Source organism: Diachasma alloeum, unplaced genomic scaffold, assembly GCF_001412515.2.
Source record: "Diachasma alloeum isolate Michigan unplaced genomic scaffold, Dall2.0 Dall_scaffold_00572, whole genome shotgun sequence".
Classification (NCBI taxonomy): Eukaryota; Metazoa; Arthropoda; class Insecta; order Hymenoptera; family Braconidae; genus Diachasma; species Diachasma alloeum.
This window is the reverse complement of record NW_021680704.1, coordinates 153,148-176,659: the sequence shown is the minus strand read 5'-3', so window position 1 is coordinate 176,659 and position 23,512 is coordinate 153,148. Positions and strand designations below refer to the sequence as shown.

Below are 23,512 nucleotides of genomic sequence, written 5' to 3'. Positions count from 1 at the left end.
ACATAGGGAGAGTTGCCCAAATATCGGGAATCGCAGATGTGCGGAGTGGGGATTTGTAAAGAGAGGGAGGGGGACGGTTGTGAATTAAGAATTCACAAACAAAAAAATTGAGTTGATTTTTTTTTTTCAAGAATATCTCCGAAACTACGGGAGATGGCGAACATTTTCGAAAAATTCGGGGGGGCAGGTACGAACAGGTATATATATGTCAATTGATTGAGATTGAAGACACCGTGTCGAATATTTTGAAAGAAAAAAATTGAAAAGCGATTGGATCGTTTATAAAATATTTGAGAAATGCTATTTAAAAATAAGAGGGGACTTCTCAAAAACAGTTGGGTCGATCAAGCTGAAATCGGGAATAATTACTACATGTCCAATTATTTAATTGGACATAATTGATCTTCATTAACCCCTCAAGCCCGTTGTTTATACCATCCACGTGTGAATACATGTCCTTTTCAAAGTTGAATATTTCGAAAAATATAAAACTTTACAAATTTGTGCAAACTCTGTTGTGAAGACTTTAATTACTCACTTTATATCTTTTTCGGACTATTAGAACTAAGTTAATTCCGTTATTATTTAGCTCACGACAAGATTATTGTCAAAAGGGCGCGGTCGTTGAGAGGTTAATACCTATTAATCTGAGAAAAATGAGAATTTCTTGTAATTATTGTGGCCCTTCAATTCAATCTTCGTTTGAATTGAATCAAATTCTTACGTTTCAGATCTTTTTACATCATTTCCAAAGAAAATCAGAAAATGTAAAAATTGGACGATTTCCAGTCATGCCTTTTGTGTATGTCTCCGGTTAAACTCTGCTCGTCCAATTGCTGAATATAAAAATTGTTTATTTCGATGATGGAGTCATGCAACTAACGTAAGCAAATTTTTCGGCAATTTCAATTGCCTCCCCCCATGTCAGCATATTCGTTGTATTGACAACACGCATTGTTAGAATTCCTCAACTTCCCCTTCCCCTCACCACTCTCTCAACGATGCTGATATAATAATTGCATAACCACCTAAACAATCGAAAATTAATACGTTATCGACAATCGAGAACGTCTGTATTATGGCATCACCGTTAGGAAACGTTTGAAAAATCAACATCAAAAAGTCTACTTTTTGTGGTAGAATCTTAAAATAAATGAAAAATTTTTGATTATTCAAGTAATCATCATAATTTAGGTAGGAAGATTGCTGATTATTTGGTTAATCGATAATCCCTTTTAAGAAATTATAAATAGTCACTTAATGGAAAATTTACAGTTCAATATTATCAAATATTAGTTCATCAGCAATTGGAAAGTTAAACTAATAATATTATAATCCTGTTAAATTCTGATGAGTATATTTACACATTTATCAATGTACATCACAAATCCTTTTAATATTGAAGAAATATCATATTGATGGCCATCCCTGGCCACACTTCGTATTTTTATTTTTCAGGCATTTCTACATCATTTCGAAGCGAAATTAGAAATCGTGAAGATTTTCTAATATGAAACATATGAAAAAATTCAATATAAAACCTTAGTCAATTCGGTAGAAAATTCTATTGGAATTCTCTAGAAATTCTATGGAAATTCTATTAAAATTCTAGGGAATTTTCGTTAAAATTCTATTTGTTTTTTACGCAGATTCTATTAAATATTTTATAGGAAAAAGTCAATAGATTACGATTTTCTTGTTCGAATTTTTCGCTTGAGTTTTTTTCGAAGTTTTTTCTGCTATATTTTGTTGTTCACTCGGATTCTGCATTACAGGATCTGAGTGCAAAAACTTGGAAAATTCATGCCCAAGAATTTTTATAGAAAAATTGCAGAAGAATATTCATGTAGAAAAATCGAAATCTATTTTTCCTATTAAATATCTCATAGAATGAGCGCAAAAAACAAATGGAATTTGAACGAGAATTCCCTAGAATTTTAATAGAATCCCAATCGAATTTTCTAACGAATTCGCCAAGTTTTTCTATTGAATTTTTTGATACGTCAACTATTGTTATGCTCCCATGCAGAAGCAAGGACAATCATGAATAGTAAATACAATAGTAAATTAGTGAGGAAAAAACGAAAGAGCAAGGGATAGTTTTAGGTTTCCAGGGATTACCTCAATCAAAATTTTTATTTTGTTAAAAATTATTATCATACATATCCAAGGATTATTTTTCATCGCAAAATCATTTTCACCAGGATTAAAGAACTTATCACTGCCGTGCCTACCTGCACCATTGAATGATGATGCACAGTGCCTTGAAAAAATTAGAACAGTTTTCTTAGGTTAGAGTGAGACTGTAGAGCATATCTATCCCAATGAGGAGGCACCGACACACATCACCCACATAAATCCATAAAAATGTCACTATTACGAATTGTCATCGGTTCTAGGCATCTGTTAAAGAATGGAGACACGAAGAGGTAAGTCATCCAGTCCAATTAATAGCCCTCAAATAATTTTTATTCCAAAAAACCCCAACACTTGAGAGCAACCTCATTTGAAGGTTATTAAAAACAAAACAAGACATTTCAATAATGGAATATTCGATTATTCTTTATTCCCAGAGACATACCATGGAAGCACCTGCTGAAATCAAAGGGACAACTCGTCAGCACGATAAAACGTGAATTTAATGTCAACACGAGGAGGTATGCTGTTAAAAAATCCCCAGAGTCTAGCAGATTATCCAGCCTCGGTAAGTACACACTCGGAGGCTTCGCCGTCATTTCTTCAGGGATTTCAAGATTAAATTCGAGAAGAGGAAAGTGCGAAGCATTGACTGAACACGCGATAACGGAGATACATGACGATGTGAAGATTAATTCTTTTAAATGGTACAGATTGTTGAAGTATGTTCTTCCTCATTTGTGTCATCTGTTGGTTGCCATAACAGTGAGTACAAAGTTCAACATGTTTCATTCTACTTTATGTTTTAATCCAGAAATAAGATTGGAAATACATGACGCATTAAGGATATCCAACTATCTTTTACAATTTGGTACAGACCACACTATATATTTAATCATTTTTAATAATCAAATTTGTGAATTAAATTGCGTGAGGAAAATTAGAAAAAAAAATCATGAATACCGTGGAGGTAGCAGTATCCGACAGTCTAAGCAGAATCCCACGATAAAATTTGTGTATTTCGTTATCCAAGTCGAGAATATTATATGTCATGGACAAAAAGTGATTCTGAACATTTCAAAAACAAGAAATATTCAAAAATACGTATGAGTAATGCAACTGTAAATATTGACGTGAATAAGTCAGACAACCCAGTATCCGACATCGTGTACGAGATTGCGTTCATATTGCTAAATAATTAACAGGACAGAAAAAATGTAAATATTTATTAGATAAATCATCACAAAACAGAACATGGAATAAATTTGATATTCTTTGTGATCCTTCAAAAATACAAAAATGAATATTTGCGATTTATTTCATAACGTCCGCATGAAAGGGCCCGGTTTGTCGATTCTAGTTTCTGAGATATTCACATTTTTATCTCACTGACTCCCATTTACACCAATGGTAAATTGTTTTTTTCATCTTCTTTAGCGATGTTATTTTTGACCCTATGGGGATCATTTTGGGCTCAAAATGTGCGAAATGCTATCAATATTATCAGAGTATACATAACTCCATATCGACAAAGTGGTCCGTTTTCATGCGGATGTCCACAAATGATTAATCAATTAATTAATTACCGATGATTGTCATGTTCGTTTAACTTTCGCATTTAAATAATCGTTGAGAGGCGAGATACAACAAAAAAATTTAATTAAGATTAGATGAACAAAAAACACGGGTCGGATACTAGACTGCTTTAATAGTGTCCCAATACCCAAAATCGTGATTTTTCTCCGTTGTGCATGTTTTTAAGTAAGTTAGCAGTCTCTACGCGTTTCTGGCATCATCCTACTAGCATCCAAAAATATTCAATTGGAATATTCACTCATATTTTGCGGACGTAAGGAAAAATTGTCAAACGGAAAAATTGTCAAATGAGAATGCGAAAGGGACGCCATCCGGGAGTGACGCCACGGAGTATGGTTTTTGGGGTAAAGAAGAGTTTTTAAGTTAGAATTGTATAGATATATTCAAAATAATATTTAGTTTAAGATAACCAATTAGGGAGATATCTCAAACACATTGAATCATACGATATCATAGGGGCAAAATGGATATTTTCTGACCTCAGTCGATTTCTTAGGGGTAAAATGGGTCTTTTCTGAACTCCTACGATTTCATGGGGGCAAAATGGGTTTTTCGTGTACTCCTACGATTTCATGGGGGTAAAATGGTTATTTACTGACCACATACGATTTCGTTGGGGCAAAATGGGTATTCTGTGAACTTTTCCAATTTCATTGGGGCAAAATGGGTATTCTGTGAACTTTCACGATTTAATTGGGGCAAAATTGGGATTCTGTGAACTTTTACGATTTCATTGGGGTAAAATGGGTATTTCGTGAACTCATACGATTTCATGGGGGCAAAAAGGTTTTTTTGTGAACTCATACGATTTCTTAGGGGCTAAATGGGTATTTTCTGATCTCATACGATTTGTTAGGGGTAAAATGGGTCTTTTCTGTACTCCTACGATTTCATGGGGGTAAAATGGGTATTTACTGAGCACATACGATTTCATTGGGGCAAAATGGGTATTTTCTGACCTCATACGATTTCATTGGGGTGAAATGGGTATTTACTGACCTCATACGATTTAATTCGGGCAAAATGGGTTTTTCGTGAACTCATACGGTTTCTTAGGGGCCAAATGGGTATTTACTGACCTCATACGATTTAATTCGGGCAAAATGGGTTTTTCGTGAACTCATACGGTTTCTTGGGGGCTAAATGGGTATTTACTGACCTCATACGATTCCATGGGGGTAAAATGGGTCTTTTCTGTATTCCTACAATTTCAGGGGGGCAAAATGGATTTTTCGTGTAATCCTACGATTTCATGGGGGTAAAATGGGTATTTACTGACCACATACGATTTCATTGGGGCAAAATGGGTTTTTCTTGTACTCATACGATTTCTTACGGACTAAATGGGTATTCTGTGAACTTTTACGATTTCATTGCGGCAAAATAGGTATTTTTTGAACTTTTACGATTTCATTGGGACAAAATGGGTTCTTCGTGAACTCATATCATTTCATTGGAACAAAATGGGTATTTGCTGACCTCATTCGATTTCGTAGGGGTAAAATGGGTTTTTCGTGAAGTCATACGATTTCATAGGGGTAGAATCGGTGTTTCGTGTACTTCTACGATTCCATAACGACAAGATGGGTATTCTGTGAACTTAATAAAAGTTTATAAAATTTAATACAACTCATCACTACATACATAAATTAGATATCACATGCATATCATCACGATTTGGACGACAATTATTATCGAAATTATTATATTCTGTTATTATTAGGGGAACCTGGGGTAAAATGGACACCTGGGGTAAAATGGACACCTGGGGTAAAATGGACACCTGATAAATTCGAATATGGGTGGGGTAAAATGGACACCCAAAAAATTTCAAAAAAAAAATTTTTTTTCAGTGATTTGAATTTTCTCAGAATGTTTCAGAATAAGATGGGCACTTGAATGAATCAGTGGATGAGTTGGGAAAAATGATCACCCAAACAATGTCAGGGACAAATAGTTTTTCTTCTGAAATTTAAATAGTTAAAATCTATTTTTTTAAGATAAATGAATAGCTGATAAATGTAATATGAGTAAACTAACAGTAATGCTGGAAATATTTCCAATAAGAAAAATTTATTTCAAATTTTTGAAAAGTGTTTCGGGAAAATAAGGGAGAGGGGAATAATATGGATGACTGGAGCAAAATGAATAACATTAATATTCTGAGGGGATGGGGTACAATGGGTATATTAATGAAATTAATTAATTTTCTAGAGAATCAGGGGAATAACAAAATGATAATGATAGAAACAATAATAATAATGAAAATAATAATAACTATCTTTCATTGGGGATCGATTTACTAAGATTAAAACTCGATTTGGATGGACATGAGAGACGATTTGTAGTTGAGCGTATTTATGGGCATTTATCACAAATAAAATCAGGTTGTTCCGCATCAGATGAGATATTAGCACAAGAAAAATGAGCCCAATTATGACAAGATTCGCATTCAATCTATCTTCCATTCGACTCCGAGTACAAGGCATCATAGTAGATGCAAGCTGCGTCACTGTCACCATCATCTGCTTCGGGAATTGTCTTCTTCTGCTTCTTCCGAGGGATTCTAGTAGGCTTTGCGTTGGAAGGTTTTGTCTTGCTCGCGCAATTCTTCTTTGGTTTGTTCCTCTTACTCTCCTCTTTCTTTCGGACTTCTTCTTTCTTAGCTCTCAAATCTTCAATATATTTGCGACTGGTCAACCGAGCGGTTCGTCCTTTAGCACGTCTCTTGCGAGTTGGTTCGTCTTCAGTAGTCGGGAGAGGCTCGAGAGACGTTGGTGGAATTTCAAATGGGTGATTCCGTGAGATCTTCCAAGGAATCGATGTGAGTCCCACTTTCGATTCAGGGAGGATTTCTTGCAATTCATCTCCACTTGTCTCTGAAGAATCATCAACCACATAATTCATCTCTCTATTTCGTCTGGTGGTCCTCTTTGGTTTTGGGGTCGTTGGAGTACGAGAGGGCCTTGGGATTGGGGAATGGTGGTTCTGAGTGGTGTCTCGATGATCCTCCGTTTGCGAAAGACTTGGGAGAATATTTCCATTGAGGAGGGAGGGAGTAGGACTCCGTGTAGATGATCCTTCCTGGCTCTCATCACTTGAATCACTAGAAGGGCTTTCCGATTCCTCGCATATTTGGAGATCAGTGGGTGCTTCCGGTTCAGGGCGATTTGTTCACTGTGCTGGGGCAAAATCAGTGGCTGAAAAAATCTCTGGATTATATGGATGTATCCCAGTCTTTCTAAAGGCACTGGCGATGGTGGTTGGAGTTGCTGCACGTGGAAGAGCTGCTCCAATCAGTGAGCAGATTGAATATTCCGTTAAAATCCGCCCTGGATTCTGCCTCATCCAAGTGTTTATTTCTTCAGCATAGTACGTTGAGAGGGGCTTCATTACAGCAACATCCAGAGGTTGAACATGATGGGTGCAATGAGGTGGAAAGCATAGGATGGTGACATGCTTTTTACGAGCGTATTCTAGTGTTTCCACGTTCTGCGTGTGACTGGCATGACCATCCAGGAGCAAAAGGACTGGGTTTTCACGTGTTGGTCTTACAGTTCCCACGAACCACCGGAACCATCTCAGAAATAGTTCAGCTGTAAACCAACCACTTGGATTGGCCATTCCTCAGGAGCCCTCCACGCCTCCATTCAATAATGAAGCCTTCATTATTTTACGAGGAAAGACGAAAACAGGTGGCAAAAAATTTCCATCGGCTGATATGCACAGTTCAACCGATGCCAGTTTTCCGCGATCACTAGGAACTCTTTTGCCCACTTGCTTCTTGCCCTTCTCTGCAATGATTTTTCCCAGCTGTTTAGGGTTGATACTGAATCCCGTCTCGTCCACATTAAAGATCCGTTCGGGGGGGAACCGCACTTGTGCATTTATTGTATCTTCTTTTGATTCGAGAGCTTTGTGAAGTAATGTAAAAAAATTTCCAACAAGAATTTCATTGAAACACATAGCTCGTGCGACAGATGTTGCTTGAGGTGTGCGCAGAGATAGTGTTCCACACCTTTTCAAAAATCCTCTCATCCAATCCTCTCCAGCTTTGCCATTCTTCCAAGGATGGGTTACTCCATTGACTTCAGCAATTTGATATGCCAATTGACGTAATTCTGATGTTGTCAAGCCAGATAAGATTCTCTCCTTCTCTTTCAAGTAAATCGCTAATTCCTCTTCTTGCACAGGACTGAAAATTGTCTGACGACTCCCCATACCTGTCCAATCAGAATAGATTTGGTCAATAACCGGACTGTCCAAAAATTACACCTGAAATTCCTGGAAAATATTCCTGCAATTTTTTTCATTCACTGTTTCATACGAAATTCCAAGTTATTCTGTCACTGAAAATTCAGTTGAATTCTGGAATTTCACGTGCTTTATACGGAAATTCAAGTCATTTTCCCCCCACGAAAATTCAATAAAATTCTGGAATATTCTAGAAAGTTCTAATTTTCAGGCCCATTTCATCATAAGAATCAACGAAAATACAGAAAATTCCGGAAATAATTACTTGAATTTTCAAATCACCGAAAATTCAAAAAAAATCATGTCTAATTTTGGCAATGAGTTCAGAAATTCAAGACGTCAACTGAAATTTCAAGGAATCACTGAAATTTCAATGATTTAACATAAAAATTCTCAAATTTTCTGGATTTTCGAGCTGAATAATTAACGAGAAGAAAATTCAACTTGGAAATTCAAAATTTACAACACTGGAAATTCAAGTGAAGTTATCACTTAATTTTCAGGAAATTTCTAACAGTGCGGAGAAGAATTCGAAAAAGCAGAAAAATTCTTCATTCACGTCCTAGAAATAATTATCCCAGCATTTTTTGAATACACACGATTCAAACCAGAGCCGAATTCCTTATTTTACAAGGAAAGAATTGTTTTGAAAACGCTGAAAAATCTAATGCGAACCAGAAAATTTGGGATCATGAATAATCGAAATTGATTATCTCTCAAAATATTGCCGACAAATGATTCAAAATGGATAGCAATTCCAAAAAAAAGTAATTGATAGATGAGGCGGAAATTTTTCAGCTCTAAAAATGAGTTGACAGAATGAGTTGGATCTTCCAGTATTATTTCTTCCCGTTTAATCATCGAATTTACGAAAAAATGAATCGGGCAATGTCATTTCCAAGCGAGATTGTAGAATGCGGATATCACACGAATGAAATGCTTCCATTCGCAAGCAAGAGAATTGATGAAAGATTCTGTGATTTTTTTCATTTCTACACAGTATCAAGACGTTTCTTCCATTATACCATCAACCAAGATCGTCATGTTGAATCGCCATTTTCAGATTAATAGGTGTTACGTGATTAGATGTACTTCAGGATTGACTTAAAAATTTAGAAAAAACACTTACCTTTCATGAGAGCCATTTCCATATCAGGAAAAATTAAAAAAAAAAACTTACCTTTCATGAGAGCCATTTCCATATCAGGGAATGCCTTGTACAATTCCACCCGACGTCGTAGGGTATTCCTCGGTACATTGTGATTCTTTGCTGTGGTTAGCAAAGGTGCGTTGTTTAAAACATCTTCTATTGCTTTTGCCATCGAAATATTGTCCCATGACTGCCGCGTAGTTTTCCTTTTTGGATTTCTGACCATTTCTTCGATTTTAATTATTAATTCATTCACTCTCAATCTAATAATGACTTAATTTCACTTTAATTTCCCTCTGAATAATCAGGGGATGTTCTCACACGGCCTTTGTTCCACGCACAATAGAAAAAACTACGTAAACAAGGGGGGAGGTAAATCCGAATTACCAACTCTCGTTAAATAAACATATGAAATATGTAATATGTTTTTGAATTTGAATATCCCAAACCTGTTACCAATCGTCCGTCCGCGCATGCGCAGCGAAGACTTGGTCGAAGACAGCATAATAATAGCGTAAATTTCGGAGCAAAACGTCATCAGCGTTAATTTGCAAACAATTAAATGAATTGAGTAATTTAGTGAAAATTTTTGTTTGGAAAAAAATAAGGTGTCCATTTTACCCCTTTTTTTGCTTATACTAAAACTATTGAGATGTTGTCTGATGTCCCCGTTATTGGAGTTCTAACCTCCAAAATGAAATTGTGACAGCATCGATATTCAATTCGTGACATTATTTAAAGTTGGTGTCCATTTTACCCCACCCTCCCCTATATGAATAATTTTAATAGAAAAACGTACGGCATTACAGGACCGCCAGGGAATGGTGTCGTTATTTTGGCGGTTCTACGGAGATGTTCCTCCATATTTCCACGCTTTTCCGTAGAATCATTTCTTTCTATTTCCTACAAATAGGAACTAATACCTCGTATAAAAAATACCGGAGGGAATAGCAAATATTTACGTTTCAATTTATTCTGAGCTATTTCAGCATAACTTAGAAGTACCTTTATTGGAACCATTTGCACATATTTTGTAAATGCTTCACAAATTACAGGCAAAAGCTTATATAACATTTTCTGAGGGAATTGCAAATTTCAACTTTTCAGATGATTTTCAGACATCTCAACCTATCTTTCGAATACAATTTCTTCAAAACTTTTTACGGAGAACTTCTAAACATTTCGGAAGATTTTTGAAAAAATAACTTATTAATCTTATAAACATTTTCTTTACGGATTGCGTATAAAACTCTATAGAATTTACGTACATGATGATCCGATATTTGTATAGGGATATTTTCTATACGATTTATTTCTATACATAAATTTTGACGTAATTTTTTGTTTTCGTACGAAAAACGTAGAGAAATGGTGCATCTCCGTATGAAATGTTTATATACATGAGGCAGTGTGTCGTATAGAATCAAACCTATAGAAATCGTATAGAAATAATTGTATTCAAAATATCCGTATCAAAATATCCGAATATCATATGCGAAAATCCTATATAAATTCTATACGCAATCCATTTTACCCCAATGAAATCGTAACCGTTCACAGAATACCCATTTTGCCCCAATGAAATCGTAAAAGTTCACAGAATACCCATTTTGCCCCCATGCAATCGTATGAGGTCAGAAAATACCCATTTTGCCCCCATGAAATCGTATGAGGTCAGTAAATACCCATTTTACCCCAATGAAATCGTATATGGTCAGAAAATACCCATTTTGCCCCAATGAAATTGTAAAAGTTCACAGAATACCCATTTTGCCCCCATGCAATCGTATGAGGTCAGAAAATACCCATTTTGCCCCCATGAAATCGTATGAGGTCAGTAAATACCCATTTTACCCCAATGAAATCGTATATGGTCAGAAAATACCCATTTTGCCCCAATGAAATTGTAAAAGTTCACAGAATACCCATTTTGCCCCCATGCAATCGTATGAGGTCAGAAAATACCCATTTTGCCCCCATGAAATCGTATGAGGTCAGTAAATACCCATTTTACCCCAATGAAATCGTATATGGTCAGAAAATACCCATTTTGCCCCAATGAAATCGTATGAATACAATAAAAACCCATTTTGCCCCAATGAAATCGTATGTGCTCAGTAAATATCCATTTTACCCCCGTGAAATCGTAGGAGTACAGAAAAGACCCATTTTACCCCTAACAAATCGTATGAGGTCAGAAAATACCCATTTGGCCCCTAAGAAATCGTATGAGTTCACAAAAAAAACATTTTGCCCCCATGAAATTGTATGAGTTCACGAAATACCCATTTTACCCCAATGAAATCGTAAAAGTTCACAGAATCCCAATTTTGCCCCAATGAAATCGTGAAAGTTCACAGAATACCCATTTTGCCCCAATGAAATTGTAAAAGTTCACAGAATACCCATTTTGCCCCAACGAAATCGTATGTGGTCAGTAAATAACCATTTTACCCCTAAGAAATCGAATGAGGTCAGAAAATATCCATTTTGCCCCTATGATATCGTATGATTCAATGTGCTTGAGATATCTCCCTAATTGATTATCTTAAACTAAATATTATTTTGAATTTATCTATACAATTCTAACTTGAAAACTCTTCTTTACCCCAAAAACGGGTGTATCTAAACTGGGCACCTTTCCCGTTTCGGCACCCTGGAATGAGGAAGGAAGTAGCGCACACCTCGGAGATCGGCGGCAACAAACCTTTGACCCATTGAGTAAATTGAAAATTGACGATTTATAGATGGCGATAGTGTTCCGACAAATCTTTCGGAGGTATTTCAAAACCGGTTCTCATGCTGAAGTTGATAGGAAAATGTGCGTAGAAGCATTTCGTTCAGAATTCTGAATTCTCCAGTATTATGTTTTATGCATAAATGAGACACAGATGTATTGGTCCTTCTAATGGTTCATTAAGCTAATAATTCTATTGAACAATTATTTGCATTAATTGCAGTTGTACGAAAATTATTCCAGTAGTATAACAATCGAGTGCAGTTTTGCAATTTTATATAATCAGAGAGACTATAGACTAATAAATTAGTGATATCCGCTTTCATTTCAATTTTGAAGAATTGTTATAACCAAATTAATTTGGCGTATTACAAAATAGTCCGAGATTCAATGTAATACTATGAACAATTTTGTTGACGGATATGGGATCCAAGTATTCTATCGGAATGAGGATTTTCGGAAAACACAAATTTTCCTGTCGATTTCCGAATTTCATCATGGCCTCCATCTTCAAATCAATTTCTCCAGCTATAAAGTTTCTCAATTTTCCTATGTAATTTATCCTACCAAAATATTCGCTACCAGTTTTCGTGGCTCAAACTCTCTAAATTTCTCTCATTCTCTTTTTCTCCCTTTTATATCGAGAAAATCAGGTGAAAAAAATTGGGAAGTTTGCGTTGCGGTAATTCTCAAGAAAATATACCAATAAAACAAAACGATATGAGGATATTGAATCCTACTTTCTTAAATATGTTTTCAGTTGAATATTTAATAGAAGAGTTACAGAAAAGTTCTATAGAATTGTTTGACTAATTCGAAAGGAGTTTTTCCTACTGATCATTCCTATACGTCGTGAATGCGTTCATTTATTATGCGCCAATGATGAGGAGTTTCGATAATTGATATTTTTATAGAACTCGTCAATCGTAATTCAGCTCTGACACTTCATAATCAATCCTCTAATATGATTCAACTCGGAATAATAAGAGCCTGACCATCAGCTGCAAGAATCTGGTTGCCAAACTATACACTGAGACAAAAAATTTCATTTACGTAACGAGTTGGTGAGTGACTCGCCTTCGGCTCGGGCTGTCAAACCTCACACTCGTCAAAAACATTACTTACCAAGGAGTTGTGTAAAATTTCTTATCGCAAAAATTCTGTAAACAAGCGATTTGCATACGCGAAGCGTGTGTAAAGTGCTGCTTTGCAGCGCCGTATGTGACAAAATACCATTTCGAACGAATAACGTATAGAAAACCCGTGACACCGGCTGACAGAGATGTGTCATTCACTGCGGCCATCTTCTGTGGCTCTGGCACATGATTACACTATGCTCACAAGTTTTTATTATGAATAAATATCCTTAATTCAACATAAATCGATCAATTTATTCGACACATTCATTTTCTTATAATTTATCAAACCTTTTCTCATCAATATAGTAAATCATTTGATAAAAAAAGTCATTGGCATGAGGCTATCACATATTGAATCACAAATGGATCATGATTCATGTCTTAAAATTCATTTCAACGGGAAAATATCAATAATATTAACTTCTCAACGCACCCAATAGAGATATGTTGCGATAACATGAAAGATAAATAAATATGTATAGTTTACAATAGGGGATCCTTCATCGTCTACTAATATCACATTAGACATTGGTGATTCTCCTTAGTATGTTAGGTTTAAATTTTTTTTTAGGAATTGGTGACGCTTTCTCGATATTTACGCAGTGGCTCGATAATCCCGATGACATAACCAATGTCTCGTAACCTCGTTTCGACTGATTTTCGACCATTGGCTTCAGAATACTGTTCTTGGGTTTCGGTATGTTGTTGCCTTGCATGTTGTCGATAAAACCCGTGAATAGAGGAGTAGGATTAGCCATCACAAGAGGTAGAGGGGTCAAGAAGGGATCCGGAAGTGAGGTCTCCTGAATTTCAGCTGGATGGCTGGAGTCAATTGATGCTTCTCCGGTCTCAGGACTGACATGGATCTCGTTTGAATCTCCCCGGATTTCATCCCCCGAACTTGTGCTGTCGTTTCCCTCCGAAGTTGTTTCATTATTGTCACTGGTGTGATCCTCCAGAAATTGCTGGAACATGTCATCCATCCCCTTATGAATATGCATGATTGTCTCCAAGTAATCCACCACTGAAATTTTCTTCAGCATAGCGCTTGTTTCTCGCAGTTGTTTCTCTTTTTTTGGGTCGTAGTACCGCGGAATTTTGCGAGACTGAAAAGCTTTCGCCACAATCAATTGATATTGTGTTAGCGACCGAACAAATTGTCATGGTGTTGGATTTTTCGAAAAAGTAAGATTCATATCTCTATTTTGTGATTCCGCAAAATTGTTGGTGCGGTGAATTTCCTGATACACAGACCATACCTGCGGTGGACGGTCGGCCAGCCATTGCTTTTTGAAGTATTGAATGAACCTCTTTAGTCGCTTTTTAACCTCTTCAGGTACAGCGTCCTTTACTCCGTTGACAATTGTATCCACAAACTTCCGTGTAATCATTTCAGGAGGCAAATGGGGTAATTTACTCATCAGCGTGATTACTTCTCGTATTTCCGATAAAATGACTTTGTCTGTTTCGCTTAAATTGTTTTTGATCGTCAAATTCGTAAGCACTCCGCGTTTCTTGGCGTTTTTCCATAACGCTTGAGAAAAGTGAAAAAGGCATGTGACGATCGTCACATGAGGAATCAATCGAGAAAACGTACTCGCTTCTGCACGTTCAAAATGGACGTGGACTTTCGACAACGTATTTTTTAGCTGTGGCGCCAACTCATTGAAAACATATTCGAAGATAGCTATATAGGCTTCAGTGGTTTTCCTTTCCATTAAGGCATAGAAGAGGGGGACACTGTGATTATAATGAACCACTTGGAAGACTAACAACTGATGAGCTCCAGACGAGCGAGGTACTGGACGAAAGGTCGCGTCGCAAAAAGCTCTAAGGGTATTGTCTTCAACACGTTTTAAGACCGTCTATAAATCCTTTATCAAAAAAAAACTAGAGACACACCCGTCGAAGAATTTTGTGGATCGGGGTGTCTCATGACTTTTGTCTCCAATTTTCCGGAATTAGAATATGTGTACTCCATCATTCTCCATCGTTCCGACTGCAGAATTTCTCCCATTTCCTCCAGGGTATTGGGCATTTTTGGGTTCACTTTCCGTTTCTCGTATCTCATTTTCTTCTTGCACACATCGTAGTTTACTGGCATTCCAGGGGGGCACCTACAGATGATGAAATATTATAGAAATTATTTACATGTCAAGTGCAATTCAGTGGCGAAGCGGTCAACCGAGTTGAGTCGATCGACTTAGCTCTCCTCTGCATTTTCGAGGAATATCTCCGAATCTGAGGAAGATACCAGAATTTTCGTCAAAACCTATTTTGTAGCTCCAAGTTTGCTCTACAAAAAAGTTCGTAACGGAGAATTGGCGATATGCCTTAGGTTTCGAGATATTCACTGCAAACTGGCCAAAAGTCAAAATCGACTTAGCTTGGTTTACCGCTTTGCCATTGAATTATGTACGAATGAAACAGCAGATTCTGTTTTCTAGATTGGGAAACTATCTCCTGTTACAAGTTACCCTAATAACATCAACGCCTCAGAATTTGCAATCACATTGGCTTTCAAGTGGAATTTGGGATGTTATGCCCCCCTCCCCCTTCCTGATTCACTGTCACAATATACAATTCTCCCTCCTGCCTCATCTATACTTACGTCTTCAGAACTTTTGTGAAAATCTTCCAGCACCCATCATTGCTCACGCAAATTTCATCGATGAGGCGGTCTTTGAATTGGTGGACATCGATGGCTCACTTATTTTCTTCACAGATGTGTAGGTGCTCCTTTTTCGAACTTGGATGAAAAGTGCCATCGACGTCTAGCGTCCCCCTCCCTTTGCACTTCTTACGATCCTTACATCTCACTCTGCTAAAAATTGAAAGCCATACGAATGAATTTATTCACACGTTCAATATTAAAATAATAGAAAACTTTGGAGGGAATTTCCAATTTCTCTCGTCATTTGGTAATGATTATCACAATCTGGGAAATTCTCCTCACATCTCAATTTAAAAGGAAGTTTCTAGGTACTAGAAAATCGGGAGTTAGAAACCAGGCTTTCTATAATTAAGAAACCTTGCCCATGAATTTTATGAATTTGTTTGCTCTGTGTAAATAATGAATTTTGGAAGATAACAGATGAAAGAGGGAAATATTGTGAAACAAAAATATTATTTCGAAAATAGAACCATTTTTAAAATAAATTCGATCGAAGCACCCTACCTTCAACCCTACCGGCACAGAAAATTTCGTTCAATGATCGAAAAATCGAAAGATACAAAATGAGAAAAGGACGGGATGATATGCATTACTCTTATTGAATAGTACTGATGCAAAAATCCTGTATTAAAAACATAACAAACCAATAATTGTTCTATTTTTCCATGGAATTGATGACGAAATAATTGGGTTTCCGGTGAAAATTTGAGACGTGCCTCTCATGAATTTTTCAAATTCATCCACTGAAGGAGAATGTTCGAAAAGTAGAGTTGACTATATTCATGAAAATAAAATACTTACATTTTTCCACTAGAGTATATCTTGTGAATTTGGTATTCACGTTTATCAATGATAAAGATTCGGCCCTTTATTCTTTTTTGGAGGGCGGACGACATCCGCAGGATTCTTCGGTTCCACAACATACACTTGAGACATTTTCACAAACGGAATGGAAATTTGCACTCGCGATAACACTGTCACACCTTCACCGTTCAAATTTATCCGGAAAATTGGACGATACGAAGAAGAGTGCTGAATGATGATGAGGAGCTTGCAGTATCATAAAACTACTCCCACCACTCAATTTTTCATCGTTTTCTTAGGTACAACCAATCGGAGAAATTATTCTGTTACCGGGCTTGAAATTCGGTGAAGGTGAAAAAAGTCTACCTGGTCCTGTCCTCACTTGGGGAAAAACAACCCCTTTTTTTCTCATTTCTTGGGAAGCCTGGAAACGGTCATAAAACAATTGGTCCCTGCCACATGTGCTGCAGGCCGTGAGGCCTTAAAAACATGTTGAAAATTTGCTCACTGTGGTGAGACGAGTGGTCACCCCGGTAGGATAGAGGGCTTTCCTGTTTCAATTTTCCAAAGAGAAATTTGATTGTTTATGGCTTGGAAAATTTATGGAATATACAATTCGAGGATTTCACGAGTTCTATTTCATTTATGCGATATTTTATTGGACCGAGTACAAACTCGATCAAAGAAGTAAAAAGTCCCTTGTCTCTCGAGTACCTTTTTGATAAATAAAGAAATGAGTAAAAGAATAGAATGAGTAAATGAATAACAATTCACGATTAATTATCGAGAACACCGTGGTTTTGTTTAACCTAGGTGAAACGAAAAAGAGGAGAGAAACGAAGAACAGAAATGGGAGATTCCGTTGACTGTGATCTGACGATATAATGATGGTCCATTATTCGTTCAAATACAAAAAATAATGAAAACCTCGTTTTGTGGAAGAAATATAGTAGAAGGGGGTGACGGAAAATGCGGCCGGAAAGGGACGGAAAAAGTCCCCTCCGAGTTTTATTATTTGGTTTGACGGAAGACCAGCGGTTGACCGGCACCCATTCAATTGGTAGAGACTAATGTCAACTCTAGTTATTTGTCGAAAATTAATTCTCCGTTCGTGGCCCAACACATTTGATTTGGCCAGCTCGGCTGTCATCTATTATTAACAGATAATTAAACAAGCAGGGGTTCAGCCTTTTTCGTAGAAGCCATCTGACTGTTATTTTATGTGTTAAAATTCTTTTTTTCTTCTTTCATTTCTACCAATTCCATTGGTAGTCAGCTTCCGAATGATTTCAGCATGATAAAATTTGTTTTCCTTTTCAATATCCCTTTCTTACCCCCATCCAAACTCTTTCCGAAGCACTGTATCGCGTTTGCTAAAGGTATGAGGAAAACCTAGATTGGCAAAAAAAATTGATCAGATAAATGATGATGAGCTGAATCGTCTGAGTAGTTTTTGAGATATTTAAGAAAATAGATTTAGATACAAAATTAAATATCTCCTAAACTATTCATCCGATTTAGTTCATCTTCAATACGAAACATTTGAGTGCCAAGAGGGAAATTAATGCCAAATTTCAAGTTAATATATTGATTTTTTCGGAAGTTACAGTGTTAACAAGCGGTTTAAGCGAAAAACCGAAAAATGGAAATATCTCGGAAACTTTGTATGGACGGCTATACATATTTTGATCTATTGAGATAGGAGACATCGAGTCGAGTATTTTGAAGAAAGGGAAATTGAAATCCGTTGCGTATTTTTCAAGATATTCAAGAAAATAGATTTAGATATAAAGTTAAATATCTCCAAAACTATTCATCCGATTCAGCTCATCTTCAATACAAAACATTTCAGTGCCAAGAGGGAACTTCATGCCAAATTTCAAGTTAATATATTGATTTTTTCGGAATTTAGAGTGTTAACAAGCGTTTCGAGCGAAAACCCGAAAAATGTAAATATCTCGGAAACTTTTGTGTGAACGGGTATACATATTTTCATTGATTGAGATAGGAGACCTTGAGACGAGTATTTTGAAGAAAGAAAAATTGGAATCAGTTGGATAGTTTTTGAGATATTTGCAAAAAACGATTTATAAACAAATGGCGATTTCTCAAAAACGGCTGGACTGATTGAGCTGAACTTTAGCACAGAGTTAGTCCTCATAAATACTTCTAATCTGACAAAATTCCAGATTTTTTTCAATTATTTTAGTCTTTTAGTCCTTCAATTTTCTAAAAGTTGACCACCAGGTGGACACCCGCACATACACACATGGTGGTCAAACTTCGTATTTTTACGTTTCAGACCATTCTACATCGTTTACAAGCAAAATTAGCGATTCGAAAAATCAAACGATTTCAATGCTTCCATTCGAAAGCAAAAATCGGTCGGATAGTTTTTGAGATATTTGAGAAAATCGATTTGAATACAAAGTTGAACATCTGCTGAACTATTCATCCAATTTTGCTCATCTTCAATACGAAACATCTTAGTCCCAAGAGGGAAGTTCATGCCAAATTTCAAGTTATAATATGGATTTTTTCGAAAGTTAGAGTGTTAACAAGCGTTTTGAGCAAAAAACCGAAAAACTGAAATATCTCGGAAACTTTGTATGGACGGGTATACATATTTTGATTGATTGAGATGGGGGGCACCAAGACGAGTACTTTGAAAAAAAAAATGAAAATCGGTGGGATAGTTTTTGAGATATTCAAGAAAATAGGTTTAGATACAAAGTTGAATATCTCCTAAACTATTCTTCCGATTTCGCTCATTTTCAAATCGAAACATTTTAGTCCCAAGAGGGAAGTTCATGCCAAGTTTCAAGTAAATATATTGATTTTTTCGGAAATTAGAGTGTCAACAAGCGTTTTGAGCAAAAAACCAAAAAACTGACATATCTCGGAAACTTTGTATAGACGGGTATACATATTTTGATTGATTGAGATGGGGGGCACCAAGACGAGTATTTTGAAAAAAAAAATTGAAATTGGTGGGATAGTTTTTGAGATATTCAAGAAAATAGGTTTAGATACAAAGTTGAATATCTCCTAAACTATTCATCCGATTTTGCCCATTTTCAATACGAAACATTTTAGTCCCAAGAGGGAAGTTCATGCCAACTTTCAAGTTAATATATTGATTTTTTCGGAAGTTAGAGTGTTAACAAGTGTTTTGAACAAAAAACCGAAAAACTAAAATATCTCGGAAACTTTGTATGAATGGGTATACATATTTCGAATGATTAAGATAGAAGGCATCAAGACGAGTATTTTGAAAAAAAAATCGAAATCGGTTGGATAGTTTTCCAGATATCGGCTAAAAACGATTTACAAACGAATGGTCATTTCTCAAAAACGGCTGGACCGATTGAGCTGAAACTTAGCACACAGTTAGTCCTTAGTAATACCTATAAGCTGAAAAAATTTCAGATTTTTTGGAATCATTTTAGCCCTTTATTCCTCCAATTTTCAAAACGTTGACCACCAGGTGGACACCCGCACATACACACGGGGTGGTCAAACTTCGTATTTTTACATTTCAGATCATTCTGCATCGTTTCCAAGCAAAATTAGCGATTCGAAAAATCGAACGATTTCAATGCTTCCATTCGGAAGCAAAAAATACAGGCACTGCCCCCAAGGTGAAAAGTTCCAAGAAAAGTCTTTTCAATCATTATGCTTTATCAATATTATGATATACGTGCACCATACTCTTCGCAAATTCTCATAAAAAATGAAACAATTGAATTTCTTCCCCCTTTTTTTCAATTTTTTTTCCATTCTGCTAAAAATATCAAAAACTCAAAATGAATAGTTTGCAAGGTTAGACCAAAATTTTTTCATTTCAATTCAGCTGAATGTGTTGAAAAAATTCGCAATCCGGTCATACGGAATGCGCCACATATAACCAGTCAATGCCAGTCGGGAATTTTTCCCGTAGCATACCACAATTTTTTTTGGGTTTTACAATTGAAAGAAAATGCCATTTCAGTTCTGGTGAATATATAACCTTCCACTGTAGAAGTGGAGCCGTCCAGCGCTCGCCTTTCTGCCACTTTTTTTTTGTTTGTCACACTCAGATACTAAATGTCAGAATGTCAGGTATACATTCGGGAAGAACCCCCCCCCCNTTTGGGTTTTACAATTGAAAGAAAGTGCCATTTCAGTTCTGGTGAACATGTGCGCTGCCCTCTAATCCATAACCTTCCACTGTAGAAGTGGAGCCGTCCAGCGCTCGCCTTTCTGCCACTTTTTTTTTGTTTGTCACACTGAGATACTAAATGTCAGAGCGGCGGACCGTTTTTCGACAGGTATACATTCGGGAAGCTCCCCCCCCCCATCGGTATGCTCAGGAGGGTTGAAAATGGATTTTGAGGGACTTTTTTTTCCAAAAATTTCAAAATTCATATTTTGTAATTTAATTAGTAGCAAAAATAATTTTTTTACCGTCGTGAATGCGTCTCATCTGAAACGCATAAAATACTAGGGAGAATAGATATACGGATCAATAGTGTGTCTGTTCCTTGATCGGCGTTCACGCAGTGAGTCTTCGTTTAGAGGTTTATAATGAATGCAATTGACTGGCCTTTCTCTGACGACTTTGGCCGATAATTTTGGAAACACTCGTTGTAGCACTACCCCCCCCCTTCCCATTTCGGCAGGTGCCTAAGAAGTTCCTAGTACAAATATAAAGGTCTGTACCGTGGTCCGCTGCCACTATTGCTGCAGGTCATGATTCAGTACAGTTCACTAATGCTTCAGTCTTCCGTAGAAGCTTACCCTAGGTAGTGCTAACGTATCACGCAAGAAGAACTATATTTTCATCTCATCAAACTCCGAAAACTAGTGACAAGTGATCAAAAATAATGATGCAACATCCAGCAGACGTGTATTTGAAAAATACTTTGTTATATTTATCAGTCAGAGACCGAGTGAAATTAGCCCAAGGTACGTACATTTCGGCGGAGTTTCGAGAGATCATGGAGAAAAGCCTGATACATTGATATTCTATTGATTTTCCAAGTATTTGTAACGTGTTTTTATTATTTCAGTGTGTAAATTATGGAAAGAAATCATCGATGATTCTTGGCATCAGATCCGCCACATTGGAATCAAGCACGGGTATACCTCGGAGGATAAAATTTACGAAAGTACAAGCCTCGATAATGGATTTTCGCTTGTGGTGTACTCCGATAAGGCATCGTATGTGATAGAGAAATTACTAGACAAATGCTACAAATATTTGGTTAGTCTCGAGGATTACCGGTCGTTAGCCGGGGATGAATCGGTGGTAGCTGTTGTATCTCCATTATACTGCAACCTTAAGGCTCTGAGCGTGAGTCTTGATTCTAGAATCCAGTGTCGGCAATTAGGAGAAATGCTACAAAGATTAGCCGATGACGAGAAACATCTTGAAAAATTGTCCCTTATCTTGGAGCACGCCGACTTGTGCACTTCCATGAAAAAAATCCCAGCTAAGCACCTTAAACATTTTAGTTTTAAACAACATTGGAATATAGTTAGAAATGATACAATGCTCTCCTACTTGAAAGAATTAGTTGAGAATGCCCTGTGACCTTTTCCTAATTTCAATTATTATTATCTCCTAAAATGATGAGAGGGTAATTGAAAGAAAAGGGCAAATAAGGGGTTAAATTTTAATCATAAAATATATTCTCCGAACTTTACAATTGATAGATAGTCAGAAGACGTCAAAAAGGCCTTTACTTGAGATCTAGGGGAGTGGGGGAGGCCAGGCAACTTTTGTACACGTAAAAAGGGGATGACTTTAATGCAGATAAAAGGGGAGAAGCTAGTCGTGTCGAAGGAATGTAACTAAATATCCAAATAATAACTAACGGGGAAGAAACAAGAGAGTGTAGGCTCACCGTCGGGGGGTATGAAGGGTAATATTGTGGGGACAAGAGGGAAAATGAGGGGGGTAACTCGTACTCACGACGGGACTTCACTCTGGCGAACACGTGGTAATTCAACCGGCGCCTTGCACTCCTTCAAAAGACCAGGGCGTTTTCCTGGAAAACCTCCTTTCCACCTCGGGGTTTCCTGGGCACCAATACTAGAGCTGGGATGAGCTCGATGTATCAACAATCCTCTTTTTATCCGCCAAATAACTTCCGGGCGAATTTTACTGTATTCACTATTTACTACTTTCGGGGCACGTGGCGACTCACGGGGCAGCTAATGCACGAGTGACGGTCTTTTCTTTTCCTTCGTGATTCGTGGGGGTTCNGCTCACCGTTGGGGGGTATGAAGGGTAATATTGTGGGGACAAGAGGGAAAATGAGGGGGGTAACTCGTACTCACGACGGGACTTCACTCTGGCGAACACGTGGTAATTCAACCGGCGCCTTGCACTCCTTCAAAAGACCAGGGCGTTTTCCTGGAAAACCTCCTTTCCACCTCGGGGTTTCCTGGGCACCAATACTAGAGCTGGGATGAGCTCGATGTATCAACAATCCTCTTTTTATCCGCCAAATAACTTCCGGGCGAATTTTACTGTATTCACTATTTACTACTTTCGGGGCACGTGGCGACTCACGGGGCAGCTAATGCACGAGTGACGGTCTTTTCTTTTCCTTCGTGATTCGTGGGGGTTCGTCAGGTGTCGATGTCCTTCGGTTTTTAATTCGGGAGCAATCGGGGCCAATCAGTACGGGTGAGTGGTGACGATGACCACAATCCATGGATGTCTCACAAGGGATTATTGCAGGTGTTGAATATTCGGGGGTCCAGTATGGGGAATTTCCAGGGGGCGATGGCTTCTCCAATTGATCGGGTGGGGCCGGAACTGATGTCTTCCTTCGGCTGATGTCTTCGTGATGTCCAGGGGCAGGGGTAGAGGGGCGATGAGGAGAAAAGCGAGGGAAGAGGTAACCAACGGTGGCGAGAATTTGCGGTTTTAGGGGGCAGTGTGTGTTGGGGAAAAATATGTATAAAAATAATAAAAATTAAATAATGTGCCTCGTCACAGCCCCTCTACTGAAATGTTTAGAGTGCGATCA

General features: G+C 37.3%; 1 protein-coding gene across 1 annotated transcript in view; it reads left to right on the top strand.

Annotated features, from left to right (window-relative positions):
• Positions 1 to 2,199: 2,199 nt before the first annotated feature.
• LOC107043434 (ATP-binding cassette sub-family B member 8, mitochondrial) overlaps positions 2,200 to 23,512 on the top strand; it is a 49,108-nt gene continuing 27,795 nt past the window's right edge. The window contains exons 1-2 of the mRNA XM_015264948.2: positions 2,200 to 2,429; positions 2,574 to 2,901. Of these exons, the coding sequence (XP_015120434.1) occupies positions 2,368 to 2,429; positions 2,574 to 2,901 (390 nt within the window). The 5' untranslated portion in view covers positions 2,200 to 2,367. The remainder of the gene's footprint in view (positions 2,430 to 2,573; positions 2,902 to 23,512) is intronic.